This window comes from Lycorma delicatula, chromosome 11, assembly GCF_047948215.1.
Source record: "Lycorma delicatula isolate Av1 chromosome 11, ASM4794821v1, whole genome shotgun sequence".
NCBI lineage: Eukaryota > Metazoa > Arthropoda > Insecta > Hemiptera > Fulgoridae > Lycorma > Lycorma delicatula.
In genome coordinates this window covers 76,624,425-76,650,220 of record NC_134465.1, presented here as the reverse complement: position 1 = coordinate 76,650,220, position 25,796 = coordinate 76,624,425, and the positions used below count along the sequence as shown (strand labels likewise).

Genomic DNA, 25,796 nt, shown 5'->3' with positions numbered 1-25,796 from the left:
AAGCCCGTAACAGGGATCTAATGATGTCAGGCAAAAACCTGTGAATAACTCCAGTCCACAGATTAAGGGAAAGGGGCATTTTGAATAACGGCAAAATTAAACAAACAGCCCTCTCAAATTAAATACTTCAGGCAGTGCACATTCATCCTGTCTAATTCCCTTAGATAATCAAACGTTCTTATGCCGGGATGCGACCAACCCTTTACTGATCAGCGATTCCTTGTTGGCCAGTAAATTATATACTGCAACAAATTTCCTTTCCTCAGATATTGTTGAATAACTATCTCAATAAGACTAAAGCTTCCTTAAGGGAAAACCCTCGCCCATTCCCAGAATTGTTTGATGTGTGTATTGATGTCCATTTATAAATTCTCAGTTTTGTTGAAACCATTTAAAAGCGATATTTTATAAATTTCTGTACATGCTACTGAACTACCTCCTCAGAATTCATTGATGTCTAAAATCGATATATTAATTTAAAAATATATTTTTTTAAATTTAGTTAGTTCACAAAATACAGTATTATAGTATTATTCAGACAAAATAACAACCACCAAACCACACAAATACCAAGGATGAAGTAACTAAAACTGATCTCTATTATCATTTTACACAACCAGCCAAAACCTTGAAAAAATTCACCATAAATGAAAGTCAAGATAAGGAGTGGGAGCATATACTAAACATTTAAATACATACTCCAATAAATGCTGAAGAACCATCTGAAACAGATATAGGATTCCTTAATACTTTGACCTTATGCTCATATATTTAAAATTTTACATAAATACTCCATTAGTAAGCTTGTATATTTTCAGTTTCAAATTTTGCTTTTACCCTGTAACTTATAAGTCTACAGCTGTTTAGTATATTCATGGTGTGATCTTTGGTCAACATTACAACTGTAAATATTACAGCTGTAAGTAATAAATAACAACAGTAAATAATGTCTATCCTCTGCACCAGCCCAGTAAAGAATAATCTTAAACTGTGTTTGAATCTGTATTCTTATTTTATAATGGAACGAACCATTTTGATGATGAATATATTACAAATCTGATTATGAAACTGACAAAAAGTATGTGATTTTGAAAATGAATAATGAAGATTAATTGAGGTTATAGAAACTAAAACGTACTAGATGTAGTAATGAAAAATTTATAAGAAAGTTTGATGATAAATTTTTTCTACAGTGCTTTCAATTTAATAATTTTAAAACGGTATGTATATTAAATTTTGTAAATGAAAACACTATAGCAGGTACACAACATTCCAAAATTCTGATCAAAGGGTTAAGAAAAACCTCTGTGTTATATATATTAATATTTTACATTGGTCATTACTAAAATAATATTTATTCAGTTTAAATATATACATATATATAAATAAATAATTTTAAGATATAGAAATATTCAACCGGAATATAAACTGTTTGATTGGACACCTACTTACGGGATTCTTGCATTCTAAACTAATCATTAACATGATAAATTAGCATTTTAGATTCAAAAAGGCAAAATATTTAAAAAAAAGAATATATAATAATATATTTATTTTATTATATTTATATAACAGTTAATAATGTGTATACGTACAAATAATATTATATAAAAAATGTTTTAATTATAATAATAAATTAAAAATATAATTGTATGGTGTGTATAATTATTTTTAAAAAAATGCGTCTTTTACTATTGTCTTGTAATGGCAATCAAATTTTTTGTTCTTCTTATGTTCCAATATGTATGTATAATATTTTATATTGGTTTTTCTAAAGTTATATATTTTATTTATATGAATAAAATATATAACTAAATTTATATAAATAATATTAATAGACAGTATATGTAATGTGACTTACATTACAACGTGATAATAAACATGTTAGTACTTGCTCACAGTCTCCTGAAAGAAAATAATGTTTTTTAAAAACAATATACAAACATCACATTACAAAACATAATATGTATAAATAATCATGAAATTTTAATATTTTTTAATATTATAAAATCATTGCAAATTAATTACATACAATAGAAATTCTTTTATATATTAAATTAAAACAAAAGAAAATTCAGATGATTCCAAATTGCATGACAACATCTCAGGAGATAATTTTATAGCCAAAAAAAGAAAAAATTTCATATAAACATAGGTTGCTTTCTTCCCCTCTCTGTGAAATTAAACTGTACTAAAATTCCTGGGGTTTTTAATTGAGGGAAATAATTGAGGGTTTTGGTGTTCCTTTATGGTTTTTGATAAATTGAATAAAAGTGGTTCCACACCTCTATCTCACTTAGGTTTTAAGAAAAATGGGGTAAAACACAAAAACGTTTTGTCAGAAAATATCTGTTAACTTTGCAGAGAATATAATTCTGAGAAAACTGATGTAAGTAAGGTCAATTAAAATTAAACACAACTTTGACAAGTTCAACTATAATTAGAAACAAAACTCAAATTGGATCGGAAAAGTGATATGATTTTAAACAGAACAATTTTCATCACTATTTGAACATAATGAAAATTAAAACTAATAGAAAATTAAAACAAATAGAAAAGTTATCAATTAAAGAAAAAAATGTATAAAAAATAAATTTAAAAATAAAGATCACTTACTTTTTGGTTTTTTGTAAAAATATTAAATATCAAAATAGTTACTTGATAAAGCTGCAAACATTTCTTCAAAGCGGTTTTCTATCTGGCTGTCATTCTGTTCACTGCATAGTTCAGCTTGGTGAATCCATGTCAGCTGGGCACATGTATAAGTATCATTATTATACCTAATAGTAGCTCCAGAAGAATTGAGATTGACATCTCAATTCTTCTTGGTGTGAGATTGGGAGATCTGAGGTGGGCATTTTACTGGTTCGTTTTAACCAACCCGTTGCTTACTAAATGTGTTATTTAAATGATTCATCACAACACAACAATAGTGGTCAGGTGCGCTGTCATTGAAAAGATCCGTCGAGCTTTTTATATGCTCTCTGACCTATGATTATACAAAATTTTTTCTTATTTTTGGCTCCTGAGATATTGAAGTGCAATTTGGAATAAAGCTCATCTAGAGTGCAGATTTTAATCTTCACTCTATCTGCAAGTGGAATATCTTCCTAGAGTTCGATCAGATTTGTATGTTAAAAATGCAAGTACTGCTCTCCATTAAGCCTGGTGGTAAGAAAAAAGAGCTTCAAGTTATTATCAAGAAGAGCACACCACACATTAAACAAAAAGTTTGTTGGAAGTGACTTGTAGCAGTCTCATGCAGATTTCCTTCTGCCCAACTAATTTACAATGCTATTTCTTGTAAAACAGGATTCATTAGTAATTCGAATATTACTTAGGAAATCAGGATGACTTTCACATTTTCTGATTAACCATAGACAGAATTTCATTCTATCAAAATCAGGTTGTACAAATGTTGAATGGAATGGGTATAATTGTTGCTCCGGTAATATTCGCCACACACTTGAATGCGAAACATGAAAGCGATGTGACAACATTCGGGTGCTTAACTTGGGAGATAATTGTAAGGCACTAAATACTGCTTCTTCAGTGTTGGCATTTCTCACAAAACGTTCATCACCAGCATTGAATCATTGTGGTTTTTTACCTTTTTTTCCAACTCACCTCTCAGAAGGCTCAGATGTTTTACAATCTGATACTCTTCGATCTGGATAATTTTCCCGGTATTCATGCATAGAAGCCGATCCATCTTTATTTACCATAAACCATTTTTACAATTTTTATTTACATGTCCATTAACTCTCCAAATGAAAACAGTTTTCTGGTATCACCCATTGTGAAGACTGACCAAACAATAAAGCACAAACACTGCTAAAATGGTTATTCAAATAATAAACACTAAACCTAATTGTTGATCAGCTGTTATTGCCGATCTTTGAAAAAATAAAAATCTTTAATATGTTTTACAAGGATGCCTTTCAAATTTATTTTTATAATTTTTTTTATGTAAATTGTTCTGTTTAAATGGTATCACTTTTCCGATCCAGTTTGTGTGTTTTGTTTCTAATTAAAGTTGAATTTCTCAAATTTGTGTTTAATTTTAATAGACCTTATTTACATCAATTTTTCTCAATCAAATTCTCTACAAGTTAACTAGAATTGTTTATTGGTAAATTAACAAAGCTATTTTATTCCAAACCTAAAAATGGGTATTTTCCAACAAAACCTTTTCATATTTTACCCCGTTATTCTTAAACAAATATATCCCTAGATTTTTACTCCAAGAATTTTAATACAGTTTAATTTCATGAGTAGAAAGCAAGGCTGAATGTTTTGCAAGCTGAAACTCGCTATCAAACTGTTTTCTGACCTATGTTTATTTGAACTTTTTTTTCTTATTTTTGGCTATAGAATTATCTTACAAGAGATTGTCTTGCAATTTTGAATTACTCTCTATACAAATGTAAATATGAGAAATTAAATTTTTATCAGTTCCATTAACGTTAAACAGAATGTTTTCTTCAATATAATTTTTTTGTAATATAATATTTTCAGTTCAAAAAAGCGATTATTAAAATAAATAGGAAATATCCAAAAACAATCTATAAAAAATAGAATTAAAACTAAATGGCCATTTTAGGAATAGAAAATGGCCACATTAACTAGATGGCTGCATTAAGAAAGGAATTTTTTTCCGTTCCTAATGTGTGTGTTGCAATCTTGAAATTTATGAACAATAAGCAACTCAATGAGATGAGAATATGTGTGACTTGTAAATGAGGTGTAGTTTTATACAGACTCACACCGACCATTAGCAAGACTGTTGATTAATTGAATCTGAACCATAAAAGTACATTAGTATCCACTGTCTAGTATTCAAAGTTGTTATAAAATGCTATATAAAAAATAATAAATAAAAGAAACAATAGTATTTATAAAGTATAGCCAGACAATTGTATTTTTTTTTTTTTACAGAACAATTGTAGAAAAAAAATATAATTGTCTATTAGAAAAATCAGTTTTTTTTACAAATAATGTATAAAACTTACTTGTGTATTATCTTTAGTTTTCTTTTCATTGGTGTACAAAAGCAAAATAACTGAGTTTTCCAAAGGAGATTTTCAGAAAAGTAAAATTTAGATATCTTATAAAAATAAGGTGTTGATAAGAATTATTTAATTATTAATAACAATTATTTATTCTACCGATTAAACAATTTTTAAAATTGCCATAATATATTTTTTTAAAGAAGTCCATTCCAGAATCTGACAAGAATTACTTTATAAATAAATTTTGTAATCGTTAAAAAATTGTCAGTGAATAATAATTTGATTATAACAATTTGACATTAAAATAAAATAATAAAACAGATTTGAAATTATTTTATGAATTAAAAAGTCACTTGTCAAATGGCAGTTTTCTCATTCAGGTAAGATAGTTTCAACTGAACAATACTGTATCACAAATTTGTAAATAATTTATAATAATAAGTTGTAAATATGTAAAATTCATTTTTTCTAATGGAAAATTGCTGTTACAAGTTGAAGGATATGAGGTTAAAATCCTAATAAAAGTTTATAATCCTGGTGTTATAAAAGTTAAAATTCTGGTGTACTTTTTGGTGATTGGGTTTCAATTAACAAGTGTCTCAAGAGTGGTCGGTCTGAGTTTGTACAAGACTGCACCTCATTTGCATGTCACATATCATCCTTATGGGGTTGCTTACTGTTAATTAGTTTAACAGATTGTAGTGTTCACATTAGGGGGAAAAATGGAAAATATAATTATTTTTAAAAGACCATTTTAATAAAATTATGTATAATTAAAAAGTTGCAATGGCAGCAGGTGAGTGTGATCCAGTTTTATAATCAAGAAAGAGATCTCTGGTCTGAGTCTCCTTGTCAATTTTTATGTTATTATATAGTTATTCTAATAAAAGTTTATAAAATAAGTAATTACGCTTATAAAAAATAATTTTTAAATTGTAAAAAAAAACTGTAGAATTACTGCGCAGTGCAGGTGAGGAAGCGATTGATAGATTATACAAGCTGGTGTGTAATATTTATGAGAAAGGGGAAGTTCCGTCAGACTTCAAAAAAAGTGTTATAGTCATGATACCAAAGAAAGCAGGGGCAGATAAATGTGAAGAATACAGAACAATTAGTTTAACTAGTTATGCATCAAAAATCTTAACTAGAATTCTATACAGAATTGAGAGGAGAGTGGAGGAAGTGTTAGGAGAAGACCAATTTGGTTTCAGGAAAAGTATAGGAACAAGGGAAGCAATTTTAGGCCTCAGATTAATAGTAGAAGGAAGATTAAAGAAAAACAAACCAACATACTTGGCGTTTATAGACCTAGAAAAGGCATTCGATAACGTAGACTGGAATAAAATGTTCAGCATTTTAAAAAAATTAGGGTTCAAATACAGAGATAGAAGAACAATTGCTAACATGTACAGGAACCAAACAGCAACAGTAATAATTGAAGAACATAAGAAAGGGAGTCTGACAAGGATGTTCCCTATCCCCGTTACTTTTTAATCTTTACATGGAACTAGCAGTTAATGATGTTAAAGAACAATTTAGATTCGGAGTAACAGTACAAGGTAAAAAGATAAAGATGCTACGATTTGCTGATGATATAGTAATTCTAGCCAACAGTAAAAAGGATTTAGAAGAAACAATGAATGGCGTAGATGAAGTCCTACGCAAGAACTATCGCATGAAAATAAACAAGTACAAAACAAAAGTAATGAAATGTATTAGAAATAACAAAGATGGACCAATGAATGTGAAAATAGACGAAGAAAAGATTATGGAGGTAGAAGAATTTTGTTATTTGGGAAGTATTATTACTAAAGATGGACGAAGCAGAAGCGATATAAAATGTCGAATAGCATAAGCGAAACGAGCCTTCAGTCAGAAATATAATTTGTTTACATCAAAAATTAATTTAAATATCAGGAAAAATTTTTTGAAAGTATATGTTTGGAGTGTCGCTTTATATGGAAGTGAAGCTTGGACAATCGGAGTATCTGAGAAGAAAAGATTAGAAGCTTTTGAAATGCGGTGCTATAGGAGAATGTTAAAAATCAGATGGGTGGATAAAGTGACAAATGAAGAGGTATTGCGGCAAATAGATGAACAAAGAAGCATTTGGAAAAATATAGTTAAAAGAAGAGACAGACTTATAGGTCACGTACTAAGGCATCCTGGAATAGTCGCTTTAATATTGGAAGGACAGGTAGAAGGAAAAATTGTGTAGGCAGGCCACGTTTGGAATATGTAAAACAAATTGTTAGGGATGTAGGATGTAGGATGTAGGGGGTATACTGAAATGAAACGACTAGCACTAGATAGGGAATCTTGGAGAGCTGCATCAAACCAGTCAAATGACTGAAGACAAAAAAAAAAACTGTCAGGTGGTTAAAATATGATCAAACAGATTATTTCCTAAACCACTCGCTCAGTTTTGATGATACTCATATCCTTGATTCTATCAGTGAAATCAGTATAATGCTGTTTACAATAATTTCTGGTCTGAATAAAGAAAATCAACATAATTAATCTCTAATGATTCTCTTTCTTTTTCTCTCTCCCTCTCACACACACATACAATACACACTAAGCACAGCTTAATAATTTAGTAAAAATTATGACCTACCTGTTATTAAAGGACATCCATGGAAGACCAGAATTTTTATTTTGGGACAGTTGTCAACGACACAATTTATCGCTCTATTGGTTAATTTATGGCAGTTGTTTAGTTTAATTTCATATAAATTAAATTTACAAATACCATTTGTCAAATAAAAAATACCTTCATCTGTAATCTAAAATGAAAAATACACCATTTATTAATTTATTTTTTGGTTACATTCCTCTTGTGTATTATTAGTGATAAAGAAAGGTCTGTTTTCATCTGATTGCAAGTCGTTCACCAATGGCTTTACTAGTAGAAATTAGACAAAAAAGACACCCTGAAATGTCTACAGATGTAACTGCTTAGATTTCCATATCCTTTACTATAGAACCTAAACTAAATCTGTTAAGGAAAAGAGGATATCTACCTACAGAGTGACAGTGAAACAAGACAAACAAACCCACCAGCATTGCTTCAAGACTTTTGTTATTTATTGCTACTCATACTCCCCACAATCGATCAGGTTATCTTTATCGAAGATTGAATCACCATTTTAATAATTAATTATTTTACTCAATTCAAATGCTGCTGCAGTAGATTGCTTTTTCCATGTACTAAATGCTGACATGAAAAAATGTTGCATTTTTAAAAAAAAAAAAATACTTTCATCCATCCCAGAATTGTAAGGCATGAACCATAAACCATAATCAGATTCCCAATAAATGTTTAATGTTTCCTTTAAAAAGCTGTAAATACAAGTACAGCTCAGTAGCTAATAATATAATCCAGACTGATGTAATTGGAGAGTTCATAATTATTAGTACTTTTTAAGAAAGTTATTCTAAAATTGACTACTGAAAAAGAATACATTACTACAGTGATAGAGCAAAACCACTATCAGAAATCTATAATCTTGTTATACACCTAATAACTGCCATTCTTTCTGTTAGTAAAGCACTGATCAATGAATCGTGGGCTAATTATTATCTCCACCAATCTTGAGATCTGTGGTAAAATTCAATTTTTGCAGGTAGAAGAACATAATGACACCGAAAATGCATGATGAATGTATAAGTATTTTAGTAATTGTGAAAAAGCTTTTATATAAATAAAAAATAATTTACTTCAAAACTGTTTCGGATACCCTTAACTCCATCTTCAGGAACTGGTGCTGCTGTTCTCACCCTGATGAAGCTTACCTTACTGCTGACCATTTTTTTTTTTTATTAGACTGATATTCATTTAGAAAGTGATAGAAAAGAATACTGGATTTGTATTGATTCTGTTCATTAATAATTATGGTTGTTGTGGTTTTGTGAGTTGATATATTTCATAATGTTCAAGTGTTTTAAGATGTGCAAAATGTGATGAGCAAATGTTGACCGTGTTGGGTTTTCACGTGATCACTGTGAAACTGTCTCATTTAACTAAAGCATAACATTTCATTTCATAACATGCAGTCGGAACATTTCAGTTAAATTGCAGGTACATTATGTTCTGTATGTAATAATGACTTCTTTAATTTATATGTATTGTTGTTTTGAAGGCTATTGTAATCATATTTTTAAAATTTTTGCAGTATTTTCCCAGTTCTTGTTAACGTGATGTATGCTTGTTTTGATTACTTTTTTCATACTTATTTTGTGTAGAATTATGTCTGTGAGTGTGCTGTTACATCAGTTTGAGTGTGCTAGAGTTCATCTATATCATTTTCAGGTGAATAATAGTCAATTAGTGTATGGATCACATTTCTAAAAGCAGATAGTTTACGTGCATTATGATATAAAATGTATGTAATGCAGTACAACTTATTTAATTCAGAGTTCATCTTCGAACATGTAATTGATTGAAGAATGTTTTTTTTTAATAGAACTTTGTGAATTCTGTAATGAACATTTTCATATGGCACCTATATAAACCAAACATTGGTATGTTTGCTGTGTTCTTTAGTTGTGGTAATGGGTTTATCACACATATATTATAAAGGTTGTTTCATAAGTTATGCCATAACTTAATGAAAGATTTTTATGACAGACACAACAACTTTTGATATTATTTTATTGAACATCAAGATTTGCTAAATTTGTTTATTTGTTCCGCACTGTGTTTTATTTCACTCCATGGTGAAACAATTTTATGAAGTATTTATAAATTAAGACTTAATTATTTTTGTAATTAAGTATTTCTTTAATACTTCAGTCTACTTTCATTAATTAATATATATTTTGAATTTTACAATGAAAAAAGATTGGCTCATAAAAATTCTTCAAATATTTTTTGTTACATTTGCGGAGAATTCACCACAAAAAATCAATGAAAACTAGTATTGAATCTGCTGTAAACTGCTTACAAACATTATTTTGACTGTCCTTTGGGAGGCAAAATCCTGGGCTCCACATGTAGTATGCATCAAGTGCTATGTTAAACTAGCCCAGTGGTTAAAAGGAAAAAAAGAGCATTTGTTTTTTGACATAACTGTGATTTGGCAAGAGTCTACAAACCATTATGATGACTGCTATTTTTGCTTAACAGATGTTACTGGTTTCAATTCAAACAATAAAAGCAGTATTGCATACCCACAGGTTTGTTCAGCAATGAGACCAGTACTTCATGGTGTCGTCGATTTACTGATTCCGATTACTCCCAACTTTTTGGAAAAAGATTTTTGATTCCCCAGAAGGTCCAACAAATCAATCCTCAACTTCAATAGATATTAATTACATCCCAGAAGAATCAAATCCTGAATCTCACCTCATCACACAACCAGAACTGAACGCCTAATTCATGACTTGTATTTGTTGAAACAGCATGCAGAACTCCTAGGCTCATGTCTTAAAGAATGGAATTTATTAAACAAGGATACTAAAACTTCAGCGTATAGAAATTGGAACAAAAATTTACTGAAATACTTTAGAAGAGATGGTTTAATTTGTTCCTGGCATGATTTTGAGAGCTAATGTCTGAAGTGGACATTGAATATGTTATTCATGATTGACATAATTTATACTCATCAAAAAGAAGCTTAAAAAAAGCAGTGTTGTTGCATAACTAAAATAAGTTTCTTCTGTACTGGTAGCACATGCTGTAGGAATGAAAGAAATATACGAAATGTGGCTATTAAATAATGAGACTAATGCTGCTACAAAAGAACTGCGCATGCGCCAAATTTGTACAACCGACAACTGTGTAGAATGAAGTCTTCTCTTTTGATTGTTGCCACTCTAGTTTCTGTACATGTATTGGTCTGGTAGTGGCCTTCGTTTGGATAACATTGTTTTTTTTTTTGTTTTGCCGAATTAATGATAAGTGTTTTTATTAGAGCAAAGAATTGTCATGAAATTCATTATGAAACTTGGAAAAACTGCTATTGAAACTTATCTTTTATTAAAAAAAGTATACGGCAATAAATCATACACACAGGCTTTTGAGTGGTTTAAGCATTTCCAAGATGGCCAAGAAGATGTTGAAGATGATCAAAATTCAAAGCAATGATGATTGTTTTCTTCGATAGTCATGTGATTGTGTACCTTCACTGGGTTCCTGATGGTCAAACTCTATTAATCACATTTCTACCTTGAGGTCCTTGCTCAACTCCGTGAAAAAATAAGAAAAAGATGACCTGAATTGTGGAAGAACAAGTCATGGGTTCTTCATCAGGACAACGCACTGGCTCACACTGCATTTTCTGTCAAGATATTTCTTGACAAACATCCCGGTGTTAGACCATCTCTGCCTTATTCACCTGACCTGGCACTATGTGACTTTTATCTGTCCCCAACGGTCAAATCTGCATTAAAAGGAACAAGATTTTAGACTGTTGAAACTGTGAAAGAAACAGTGGCACGTGTCATGAAAGAGCTCACAGAAGACTTCCAGCACTGTTTCGAACAATGGAAAATTCGCATAGAGCGTTGAGGATAGAGAAATATATATTGAAGACGATAATAACTAAATATATATAAATTTAAAATAAAATATTTTACAGTATTAGTCTCGTTATTTAAATTAATACCTCGTTAATAAATTATACCACTTATCGTTCATAAGTTATGCCATAACTTTAATGAAAGATTTTTACAATAGAACTTTTATTATTATTTTATTGAACATCAAGATTTGTTAAATTTCTGTGCATTTGTTTCTCACTGTGTTTTATTGCACTCCATGGTGAAACAATTTTATGAAGTATTTAAGTATTTATAAATTAAAACCTAATTATTTTTGTAATTAAGTAAGTATTTCTCTTATACTTCAGTTTACTTTGATTAATTAATATATTTTGAATTTTACAATGAATAAAAATTGAAAATTAAAATCATAAAAATTCTCCAAATATTTTTACAATAAGTATGTCAAAAATTTAAGAGCTATTAAGTATTTTGAACACTCATGGTAATTATCATTGATGACCTGAAAGCGATAGGGCTTCTCGGTCTCTAGAGTGGCTTTACAAAATATATGTGTTACTTTTGTTTGCAGGATAGTCAGCCTACAGATAAACACTACGCAGTTAAAGTCTGGCCAAAAAGAAATTAGTGTACCCCAAGAAAGGAAAATGTTGTTGATATTTCCCTTGTCAAAGCAGATTATATTATTTTACCACCTCTACGCATAAAACTAGGACTGATGAAGGATTTTGTAAAAGCATTATATGAATGGAGACCGTTTTAAATATTTAGCTGAGGTTTATTCATGATTAACTGAAGCCAAATTAAAAGAGGGAGTATTCATTGAACCACAAATAAGCAAATTAACTCGTGAAAATATATTAGACAGCAAACTGAATCCCAAAGACCTAGCGACATGAAAGTCATTCAAAGACATTGTTACTGCTTTTCTTGGAAACAAAAAATGTGATGTGAACACCACCTTGACTTCCTTTTCTCTTTTCTTTCTTTTTTTTTGTTTAACCTCCAGGAATTACTGTTCAGGTATTGCTTCAGAGGATGAATGAGGATGATATTTATGAGTGTAATCTTGTACAGTCTCAGTTTGACCATTCCTGAGATGTGTGGTTAATTGAAACCCAACCACCAAAACCAGTATCCACAATCATGTAAACGCTGGTATTCAGTTCCATATAAAAGTAACTGCCTTTATTAGGACTTGAATGCAGGAACTCTATAAACTTCCAAATCAGCTGATTTGGAAGTCACGTTTACCACTAGACCAACCCAGCAGCAGGTTACATGATTTCCTTGTATTCCTATTAAATTACATATATACATTTTTTGCTGCACTTCATTTAAACTTATTTCGTTTGAGTGAAATATCATCCTCCAATTCTTTAATAAAGTGGAAAGTTACACAATTGCTGAAATATTAGTTTTTATTAACATCAAATATTTATACAATTATTAATTCAACAATCTTACATGAAATATTAGGATATAGTAGAAGTCCCTTTATTACTTGTATTACTAGATCAGTATTATTTGTATCCTCGTGAGTTGCTGATTAACAAAAGTTTCAGATTTCTGGTGTGTCATATAAATAAAAGTTAATAATAATTAAACTATTCCGTTTAGTGAACTACTGTATACTGGTTACAAATGTTAATTTTTACCTAACAGTGTAAAATACTCAGTTTTTATTGTTGAATTATTTGGTGAATAATCAAAAATGAAGAAACAATCATACAGGAAAATAAAAATAAAATGAAGAAATAATCTCAAAAAAATGACAAGAAGAATATGAAGAGGAGAAAATGTTGCAAAACTAAAAAAATAAACAAACTGTTGCAAAAAATGAAAGAATAAAAAGATAAAGAGAGGATGATCAATCTAAAGAGAGAAAAAATTTGAAAACTAGAGAAAGTGTACACAAGTTAAGATCAGAAGAATTATATCGAACCAAAGAATGATTAAATGACTGGCAAAAAAACAAATCAAAGAATTGATCAACTCCGACTTTAGAATATTGTCCAACATTATCACAGGAGTAATGAACTAAAAGATAAGAATTTTTTGTAATTTATTAAAGATAAGGCATGTATGCCTCAGTGTATATGTTGTTTTTGTGAAGGTCTATTTTTCAGTCACTCTGCAGTTAATTTTAATTAAATAAAATTAAACTAGAAAACCCAAAAATAATTTGATTCTAAATTATAATTTTCAATTAATATTGAATAATCATATGTTTCATCAAATCCATTGCATATATACATTATGTAAAATAATGCCTATTAAATTACATACACACATTTTTAAAAGTACATAACATTTTATTTCACTAACAACTTCTGATTTTTTTTTATTGTTATTTTATTGAATTATTATTTATTGTAGAACTATTTTTATAATCACGGGTTAATAATTATTAATATATATATATATATTTAAATTAAATAAAAAAGTTTAAAAAAAATAAATTAAAAAAGTAATCAGACTTAATCGTCTGATTCAAACCAGTGTGCCTTGCCTTGTATTATCAAAATATTTCATTAATAAAAATTTTATTTGGTAAAACTCTGGAACCAATGAAAATAAGTACCACTTATATCGTTATAGCTCTCAATGAGGGATTTTACTGCAGTTAAGAAAAAGTCCAAAATACAAATTTTTTAGGATTTTGAGCTTTTTTTGGACACTTTTGGTTTAGTCGATTGCAATCAAAAGGGGCATAACTAGATGTTACAACAGACCTAAATCCAAAATTTCAACATCCTATGGCTAATCATTTTTTAATTATGCAAGACAGATAAGATAAATACATACGTACATGCAGATCTCATGCCAAAACTAGTCAAAATGGATTCAGGAATGGTCAGAATGGATATTTCAATTGAAATCTGAAAGCCGAAATTTTTCGCGATCACAATAGTTCCTTTACTTCATACAAGGAATTAAAAAGGTGAAAATCATGATAAGCTTATAAATGAACTGTGAACTACAATAATTTAGGCTGCAGAATGTCATTGAAAATTCATTTTTTATATTCTCATTTAGGCTTTTCCCCTTTAAACTTGGGTGACATCAGCGACAAACAAGGAGAAAGGCTCTACCAAAACATATTGTAGATAGAACGTTATCAAGGCAAATGGGATGAATCGATGATGATTGACTACTGTTGGATGATAAATAGAAAAGACTTCACTGAACACAAAAGTAAAATAAATTAAGATAAATGTAAATGTCTGCAAAATAAAAGTAGGAATTTAATATTATTATCTTTGTATTCTAATATTTAAGAAGCCTCAATATTTTAAAGAAGTCTCAGATTTTAACTAAAAATCTGAGGGTAATGAAGAAAAACTGATTTCATTTTAAGATTCAGCATAAAAACATTCTAATTAATTCACCTACTTTTATCTCAGTTCCAATTTTTTTTTTGTTCCATTATCAAAATTAAAGGATAGATCCACTATATCTCTGGTTTTACAAGAGTTAATGATCACAGAAGTCATAGACACAAATAATTTGAATCGATATTTGTAAGAAGTAGTAATTTGCAGGAAAAAAAAGTATTTTTAGCAACTGAGATGTAAATTCATTTGATAGTATTTTTTCTACAATAATTCTCATTTAATTCTTTCAAGGTCAATTTTGTTGTTTAAATAAATTATAAAACAATATAATGCAAAATTGGATAAATTATTTATTTTTACGGAGGGATAAAATAAAAATAACATAACTGTTTATCTACATCAAAATTTTTTTAACTATGTTGGGTTATATTAGTAATTTTTATTGTTATTGATATATTATGATGATTCTATAAGTTATAGCTAGTATTTTCTCGTTAAGAAAATACATACTTATAGCTGAATTTAATAAACACTTTTTTATTAAATTTTAAAATTATGTGATACCAATTTGAAAATAATAAAAATAAGTACCAGTGATAACTTATGTTGACATTTAATAACAATTGCATTCGTAAAGATTTGCAGCTACAAAATCATCAAGGATAATTTGTTTTACTAGTTTTATCTTTTCTCTTTATTTTAAGTATAATTTTATTCAATCTTCATTCTATATTTAAATATTTGAATGAATTAATTTGAATATGAAATGGTTGATCTCACAGACTCTACCAAATATTACTACTGTTTTGGAAATATGAATAATGGAACATAACCATCAGTCTGATGTGATTATTAACTTTAACAGGAAGATATTCAATTTCTCGTATTATGAACATAAATACATGTGCAAGCAACAGTAATGCCTGACAGGATTAAAATTCACATATTTCTTTGGGAACATTTTCAGTAGTCTCCTGAGCAGAATTTCACATTAATATTTATTATTGAAATTTTTAAGAAAGAAAAGCATTAAATTGTCAATATAAATATATAACATATGTCACAGCTGTTTGCTTACCGTGTAGTCATTAGTCAATTTAGATACATTCTCAGCAGTCTTCCAAAGAATTAAATTCCATTTTAGTACTAAAAAATAAATAGTCTTGAAACAAGATACACCCTTATCATTGATGAAACAATAAGTTTCTGTTTTTTTAATCTTGTAGGAAAGGAAGAACATTTCCAAATAAACAATCTGGCTATTAATTATTATCCATTCTATGACTTTCTACATCTTTTTCCATTAAAAGACAAGAAATTGTTTATACAAATGTGGAAATTTGCCTAGAACATCATCCGCATGACTTCACATATGCTCTTTTAAGTAACAATATACAAACAGTTAAATGGGTACAGCTAATAGGGGTTAATGGATGTGTGTCATATCTATTTCTTAATCTCCTAAATTTTAATTTACACATAAAATTTTGAAAAAAGAAAATTAATTAAAAATTAAAGTAACATACTAAGAAGCTGACCTGTGTAGAAGATATGTTTAATGACTGTAAATATTTTAAATTAGCAAGAGATGCTGCAGCTTTATCTGTTAAAGGACATCCACCAAGATCTAATGCACCCAACCTAGGGCAATTAGCAACTAATGATTCAACAACATCATCTGTAATGCTACTGGTTCCTTCAGCATAGAATGTTGTCAGCAATGGAAGATTTGGCAACAGTTTTATTATTTCTAAAATATTAACAAGAAAAACAATATTATCATAAAATCTCACTTGTTTTAATAAAAAAAAACATACAGTTTCTAATTTATAACAAAACATAGAATCTGGATATTTAACAAGTATAACAGTTTGATGAGAAAAATAGCTTTATTTTTGGATGTATTAATGACCTTTCAATAAGGAATATTCGCTGTTTGCTTGACAATTTGTTACTCTTGATTTTAAAAAAAAGTTCACAAGAAATTAACAAGTATAAAAATAACGCATAATAATATAGAACACAAGCCATACTAAGTATAAATCAATATTGTCAGGGTGGTGAGTTGTAGTGGGGAAACAGTCCATTACTGTCTATTTAGAGGTAAACTGGTTACATAAATCATTTTTCATCTAAAATTGTTTTGTTTTTTTAATCAACCACTAACATGCTAAATCCTAAAGAGTAAACAAAGCAGCCCAAGATAAGAGTAAAGTTTTAAGCATTATTATTAATACCCTAGTAAAATATTTATTAAATTAGGCCAACATTAATTAATTTTATCATAAATAATTAAATTACAATTGTTACTTGCAAGCATATGTGTGTAATATGCATAACCATAGTTAATATATTTTTTCTTCAATAAGCGTTTTAATTATCCCAAATCCTTAAAAGGAAGATATTCCCATATAACTCCACATCTTTGACAAAAAATAGATTTGTTACGAAAGCTTTCCATTAATAACAGAAAAATATGCAAGGGATTATTAAAAATAATTTTTAATATAAATCCGTATAAAAAATGTTTCCTCTTTACGATAATGAATCAGACAATATATTGCTGCCATCTTGCTCTGTTCCTCCACCACTGTTTTCTGCCTGTGTATATCTACATCCTTTACAAATTTTTCAACCTATTTTTGCCTTAGCCTCTTCCCATTTACCTCATTCAGGTCTTCTTTCAATTCAACATTCCTTTCTTCATTTTCTTAATGTACCAAAATCAACTTAATCTTGCTCTTTCTACTTAATTCAACACAATTGCAACATTACTTACTTCTACACTCTCATACTGACCCTCTTTTGTCACATCATGCATTTGTGGAAATTTCATTTCCACAGATTGTAGTTTAATTTCCTTTTGTCTTTTTGTAATCCAACTCTCTACATGATATATAAGAATAGGTATGAAGTATATCTGTAAGACTTATTTACATTTTCCTGACACTTATTTACTTAATAGTCCTCTTTAAGATTCTGATAAATATTTTTTACCATCCCTTCTTGTCTCTCCATTGATCTTTTAATCTTTTGCTGACTCACTACTCCAACCTCTAAATGATATTAAGAACTTTATCTTGTAGTTTTAGCTGTTCTCTTTGTTGTTTTTCATTAATGGTTATTACCAATATTTTACTCTTTTCTTTACTTAATTTCATATCCATGCTGAATTCCTTTCATCCAAAATCTCTAAATTAGTTTTAAAAATGCAAACTTCATTTTCATCTTTATCATCATGTTTCATTTTAATTTTTCAGTTTATGAGTATCTTCAACAACCACAGTTACATTTTCTCTTCTTCCCTTAATTTTGGTTTCATTTCTTTACAAATTTTATCCAATAAAATGAATAGTAATTTCACTATTACAAACAAAAGCGGTGAGACTGCAGTCCTCTGTCTCAAGTGAGTCATAATAACAAAATCACTGCAAGAATCAAATATTAATTTTTAAACAGGTTTTACATTTTTTTGGTACATTGTTAAAACTAAATCTTAATTCTTTTAATATATAAATTTTTTAAATAGGAATCTGAAAAAAATATATAATCAGACACAGAAAAGGGTTCAGATTCATCAATATTAATATTCTTTTACCTGAAATTAAAAGCAAATAAGAAAAAATACTGCAATCATTAGTATAATAAAAAGAAAAATAATTTAGAAGTCAAAAATAATAATAAAACAAAGATGGATAACAATATATATTAAAATCAGAAAAATTTAGTTGAGATTACAATGAAGTTAAACTTCAAAGTAAAAAAAAAGACAAAATTAAAAAAAGATAAAAAGGCTCTTAGATAGATAGGGCAAACATGGTAAATTTCACATAAAAAAAATTTTCAAAACACACACATGTATATATATATATATATATATATATATATATATATATATATATATATATATATATATACACAGTCCAACATTCATGAAAATGAAATGTGGACCAACATAAAGGGTATAAACACAAATAATAAGTTACTGAAAATAGAAATGAAAATTAGATGTTGATAAAACGTAAAATGAAAATAAATCAAAAGGAAAGAGAAGTTTCTTATTCTTATTACTAAAAAAATGTAGGACCACAGGAATTAACCCAAGAGGATTTTTGCAGCAAGGTAAGATCTGGAGGATTTAATGCATGAAACAAAGTTATGAAAAACAGAAGAATCAAGTAGGATTTGGAAACAAACACTTCTCTTATCCTATCTATTCTGACTCCAATCTTAACAGACATACCCCAGTTAAGCTGAAAAAACAAGTGAAAATTTAGATAACCAATTCCTACATGAAAACAAGGCTCATTAAAATATTCAATTTTCTAACATCCTAAAAGCCACTCATCAGTAGAATCTCAGGTAATAATTACTCCACATGAAAGAGGAGCAATGAAGGCACAATAACAGATTTACAGCCCATGAAAAAACCAATTCCTCCACTGATGAGAGTACAGAGGGCTCATGATTTCACTGAATTTAAAAAAAGGAAATGTAGAAAAAATATATTGGACCTGTTTCATGTATAAAAATACTGGAGAGGAGAAAATTTTGAAAATACAGAAATAAATAAATCTGTATTCTGATTGGAATATAAAAATACATTACACCAGTTATCTTAATGTAAAATAAATATAAAAACAAATTATAAGATAAAAATAGAAGTTTTTAAAGTTCATATTAATTATTTAAATACAAAAACAAAATAATGTTAGCTAAATACATTAAATATTACTACAAAATAATTCACAATACAGAAGATCCTAATGAAAATTATTTTGAGCACATATTTACGCATACATTGAATGGGATGCAGATAATTTTTTTTTTAATTGGTATTATTTAAAAATTCATCAACAGAATAATATTTTTATTTTTTCTCTTGTTACCACATATATGCCTAATTTAATATCGGTGGACGAACACGGTAGCAACTCATGCTGGTAAAGCATCACTCCCGCTGCGCAGTTCTCCCACCATAACAGCACTGCAACCCCACCACTCTCAGCCTCCAATAAGAGCATGCATGAGAGTGAATTTTCAATTCATCGTTGACCAACACCTAGAGAAGACCAAGAAGAAGAAAAAGATGGAAGCAGACAGAAGAAGTTCCCTGGCTGCCTCAACATGGGACCTCCTGGCAGATGCCAACATCCTCACCGGAACAGCTGACCTGCTGAGGGAGCTGCTGGATGCAGATGCTACCTTCCTGCTCCAGCTTGCCGGGTTTCAATCGTCCTGGCTGGTAAACTCAGCAGCAGGAGCCGGCCCAGCATGGGATTGCTTGGGGAGAACCACCTTGGCCATTCCGGCACTGTGAGGCTCTGGGGGCCACCACTACCACACTGTAGTGGGGACCCAACTGCCTCTGAAGGGGAAGCCTGATTTGACTTCAATGGACGTGCTGCAACTCTGTGGACCAATAGCTCTTCTCAGAGCTAATGCAAAAAACAGCCCTTTTCAGGATCACGATAAGGTTATGAATTACGAGCTGTCGAAGCCATTCAATGACTACAGCCATTCTCAGGGCTACCATAATGTTAACGAGCTGTCGAAGCCAATCAATGACAAAAATGGCCCTTTTCAGGGTTACCATAAGGTTATTAATGGCCACGTGCTGTCGAAACCATTCAGTAACACTCTTTTATTGAATGAGATGTGCGGGCGTCGACGGCTATGTTCATTTAGCTCGAATGGAAATTTGTAGCGTATGAAAAAAGCCATACCTGACCGAGATTTGAACACAGGACTTCCAGGTGAAAGACCCATATGCTCACACAACAGAGTGAATAAAAATACTGAATTTTAAATAAATTAGTGGGAAGATTTATCAAATGGTTCAGTATTTTGTTAAAAATCACAATAAGCATAATAAGGCCGTTTTTTGTAAACTGAAGTATTGTGTTAAGATCCATTATCTGGTTTGATAAACATGAATATTGTTGTTTTTTAATAATAAGTGACCATTCTTTTTAACAAAGATTGCCCATTTATAAATGTAATCACACATATAACTTAACATATTTAATTCTCTAAATATACGTATACTAGTATTTAATTTTCTAACTATAAGTTTTTAATTTTATAAATATATTTTCTCAATATTAATACTTATGAGCACCAGATAATGACCTGATAGTCCATTTTTGTATCTTTAAAACTGATTCTGACTTTTTGAGAAAGCTTCAAGAGATGGCATTATACATTACATGAGAATATATGTAGGCAAAATAAATATTTAATAATGATAACAAACTTAGTGTTTTATTAAGGGGCTCAAAACAAAACAATATGGTTTAATTTTATTTATTACTAACAAAATAATTTTTATCATCCCCACAAGGGGATGATGAATCCATCTAATAAATAAAACACTCATTACACCATCACAGGTCACCATCTAATAAAACACTCACAAATTTCACTGAGAACCACAGTGCATGGTTTTATCCATTTTTAAATTTAAATGGTTGCAATCTATCCAGTGAATAATTTTCCTGAGCTAATATGGTACAGTTTTTTCAATTTTGTTAAAATAATTATCTTGAATGCAAAGACATGGAAAACAATTAAAGATTTATGATAAACCAAACATGTTGAGATCAAAGATTAATACAATGTAGAAAGTAAGATAAAAAGTATCAATCAAGTGGTTATTGACCAAAAAAGTACTATTGAATAATTTTTAAATATAAAATAGTTTTTTATAATATACTTTACCTTCACTACTAAACAGATGTTTTTGATATCGTCCACGATTCATATTTAACACTGATAGTTGTTTGCAACGATTAGAAATAACTTTTAAATGCTCATCTGTAACGACATATTCACTTAAATCCAGTTCACTGATATCAGGAGTCAATAAGGCATCTAACATATCAAGAGTCAAATTACCTCTTTTACATGTTACACGTAATATTTTATTTTTTAATTGTGATGGCAATAATGACAATGTATTTTTATCAATTCCAACATCCATTGCAACTGCCTTTATTGACCTAAATTGAAACAAATTATTTTTTTTGTAATATATATATATATATATATATATATATATATAAACAATCATCACATTCATTGACATTCCTATATAAATAAAATAATATTTATTTATTTATACAGAAACAACAACAGGTCTGACACAAACAACAGTTACTGAAGGATAGCAATGAATTTTGTAGCATGTGAAAAATATCATGCCTGACATTCTAAATCTATTTAGTGCTTAGATTAAAATGCTATCACTTTACCTGGAGAACACAAATAACCACAAAGACTCGTGGTTATTTGTGTTCTCCAAAATATAATATTGGTGTTCTTGAAAATAACTAGTCTGGATAGAATGCGGCCTTCAGAATAACAAAACACCACCAAATATATACACAATGCCATTAAAAAAAAAAAAAACTAATATATCTACAACAGCAGTATTGTACCACATTATTTAGAAACAGATCACAAATCAATATTAACAACGCCAATAATATTTCTCATAAAAAAGGGCTGGATCTTAATAAATATTATGAAATACACAAATGTACAATGATATATTAAATAAACAGACATAATTCAAATCTAACATACATTTCAACCACATCTAAATAACTATCACACTTATTGGAAAAATACTGCCAGCAATAATATCAGCTGACACCAGGATGAGAACAGCATCATTATTTAAGATCACAAGAACAATTGAAAACATGATGTGAATTTTGAATCTGTTATATTTGTTAAGTTTAGTTCAGTGCTGATAGTCTAGTTTTGAAGAATTTAAACTGTAAAAATTAAATTTGAATTATTTTTACCCATAATGGTCAGCAGGTGAAAGTAATGTAAAAATATTTATTTTTATGAACAAACCTACATTTACTTTAAACTAACATTTTTAACAGATTTCAAATAATCAAATTCAAATTTGAAATCAAATATTTCAAATTATCAACAAAGATGTACTTTATCATATAACAAATATCACAAATCTTATTTATTGCATCTTTAAGTTATAAATTTAGATAATAATTCAAATTCTTTATTTCCATTAAAATCCCGATGTACAGTGATACATTATTCTGTACAACTTGTATTCAAAAATATATATATATACAATATAATACTAAAACTTTACAATTTAAATACAAAAAAAAAAAAAAAAAAAAAAATATTAGTCATGCACATTAGTAAACAAAAGTGGCTAGGTACTTAATACATTAAGAAAATTGGTTGAAGCACCTTCAGAACAATTCAAAGAGCAGGTAGATGGAAAGTGAAAATAAAATAGAAAAAGGAATCAGAATCAATAATAAAGTGGGTATTAATCAATAATTTATTACAAAATTCAGTTCCTGACCACCACATAATGTACTTCTTGCATTCATAAGTTCAACTCAAGCCTGCCACAAGAAATCTTCATTATCAAATAAAAAACGCGAAACTTTAAGCTCCTTCAAATCAGTTAAACTTGAAATCTACAGGGGCAATTTATTGAAAATGCTCAGTGAGATGTACATAAAAAACTTTTATAAGACTTAAAATTTGCTTGTGACATAACTACCATATTCCTACAGGAGAAAATTTATTTGAGATTTCTTCACTCTACAGATCTGCCTAATTATTTTTTTTGCAGCTATAATAATTAATTTTATTGTTGAACAATACGTACCATGCCACACTTATCCCATATTGTAATTTTCTATTTACCAAAGTATTCTAATTTCAAAACAGAAACTGGGCAAATAAACTTAAAAAAACCATTTTACGCAAAACCTTATACGCATGCATCCTAACCAAATTGATTTGCTCTTTCCAAGTACACTTCTCATCGACATAAACACCCAGACATTTATTAACAGAAACCTTTTCTATACTTACACAATGAATACAAATTTCATCAACCCTTATCTGAAGACAATTTTACACTTAAAATAAATATTGCAAGAAGGTTCCTATGTTAAAACAAATAAATTTAGTTTATGTACTCAGTGCCATCCTATTAGTTGCAAACCGTAGTTTTAGATGATTTAAATCACTGCATTCTAAATCTAGGTTCATCAATATTTCTAGATGAATAACACATTGTTGTACCATCAACAAAACATGGCAAAAGTCCAAATAAACATTATATATATATATATATAACATAATTGAACAAAACACTAAATCCTGTGGCAACCACATGAAATAGCTAAATATGAACTCAATTTTTTACCCTTACACACCGCATTCTACCTGATATAAATTTTCTAAAGTAGTCCAGTGCTAGACCCTTAATACCAGAATCCTCAAGTTTTTGCAGCATTATATTATGATCAACACAATCAAATGCTTCTGCAATATCCACAAAAGTTCCAGCAACAGTTGAACACAAATTTAATCCATAAATTATAAATAAATAATAATCTATAAAAAAATAATAATAAATAATCTATAAATTATAAATCTATAAATTATATTATAAATTCTTCATAACATTACTAAATACTTTTTTAGTATTTAAAATAACAAAAAAAACCGAAAATAGACTATTTATATACATTATGATATTTACTTGTAATCAGGAGTCATAAAATAAAGTAATAAAGATACAAGCTATATAATACTCAATTACTACAGACTTCATGAAGGTCTACATACCATATTATAAACAATGGTATCACTTATATTAAACAAAATAATCAGTAATAATTAGTTGATTTAGTGATTACTTTCCTATAAAATTCCTGAGTATAAGAAACCCCTTTAATATGTGATAAAATTGTGTAAATTTACCTGTGTTCTGATTGCTCTTTTAATATAATTTTTTTGTCAAATTTAGTATGTTTGTTACTTTCTATTGTTCAAGCATGATGAACTTGTGGCTTCATCTGTTACAGATGAAATTTACATGTAATGATTAATATGTTTATTCTATGAGCAATATTTGATTCTATTGCTGTGTGTAATGCTTGTACATGGTCTTTATATCTGAGAGTGAATGGGCATCTTCTTCCCAATACAGTATTTGAGCAGTCATTACAGTCTAATTTAAACGATCTAACTTTGCAAAGAACATATTTAAAAAACCTAAAAAAAATCTGCCAAAAAATGTTATGAAATTTAAAACAGTTGTCTATGAGGCTTCATATCCTACGAATCTATTTTTTTCTTTACATATTTATATTTGAGAATGTTCTGATACTTTCAAAAACAAAAACAGAAAATTAGCTTATCAAGGTGACTTAAGTAAAGGTTAACTAAACAGAGTTTACTTTTACAGTTTTCTTTAGAAAAGTAAGTAAAAACCTTGGCATGCTTTTAACACCCACAGTTACAACATACACTGATAGGATTAGTACAAGATTGATAATAAACTTGTTAAACTGCAACAGTTTCTAAATAGGCATTTCTTACTACATTGTAAACAAACGAGATACTCTTGGCTTCCGTACAAAACATGTCTTAACCACAACACAAGCATTTGTTCATTATAAATAATGTACACGTTATGCTTAAAATTAAGTATAATGGTACTACGCAACAAAATATAGGGCAAAAACCAAAATAGATCAAGAAAAAAATATTAAGTTAATTTACTTCCTTACAAATTGAATAACATACTTAGTTCTAAACAAAGGCAGGGTATGTTTATTTTTTATGTAATTTTTTGGTATGTTATATGTTTGATGACCTCTTTTTACATGGAAAGTGCAAATGAATAAAAAGAAAACAAAATAGGTTATGTTACAAATACAACACAAATATTGAAGAATTACTTAAAACTTACAATGTTAAGAGACTGTCAACTGGAGAGAAGTAGTATTCTAAACTTTCATCCATATTTGGGGATAATGTAACAAAACCTTTTTCTCCTGTCATTCTTTAAGAAACCCAGTTTATCTCATAAGACAAATTTGTTTATAAATCACCATGGGAACGAACACATTACCAACAGCTGTTTACA

At 28.9% G+C, this 25,796-nt stretch overlaps 1 protein-coding gene across 1 annotated transcript; it reads right to left on the bottom strand.

Annotated features, from left to right (window-relative positions):
- Nucleotides 1–1,422: 1,422 nt before the first annotated feature.
- LOC142332246 (protein AMN1 homolog) lies at nucleotides 1,423–25,784 on the bottom strand. The gene is made up of 5 exons (XM_075378556.1): nucleotides 25,620–25,784; nucleotides 21,575–21,855; nucleotides 16,393–16,604; nucleotides 7,630–7,798; nucleotides 1,423–1,905 (listed from the first exon to the last, which is right to left on the bottom strand). The coding sequence occupies exons 1-5, from the start codon at nucleotides 25,709–25,711 to the stop codon at nucleotides 1,832–1,834; spliced, it is 828 nt and encodes a 275-aa protein (XP_075234671.1). The 5' UTR covers nucleotides 25,712–25,784; the 3' UTR covers nucleotides 1,423–1,831.
- Nucleotides 25,785–25,796: the final 12 nt, after the last annotated feature.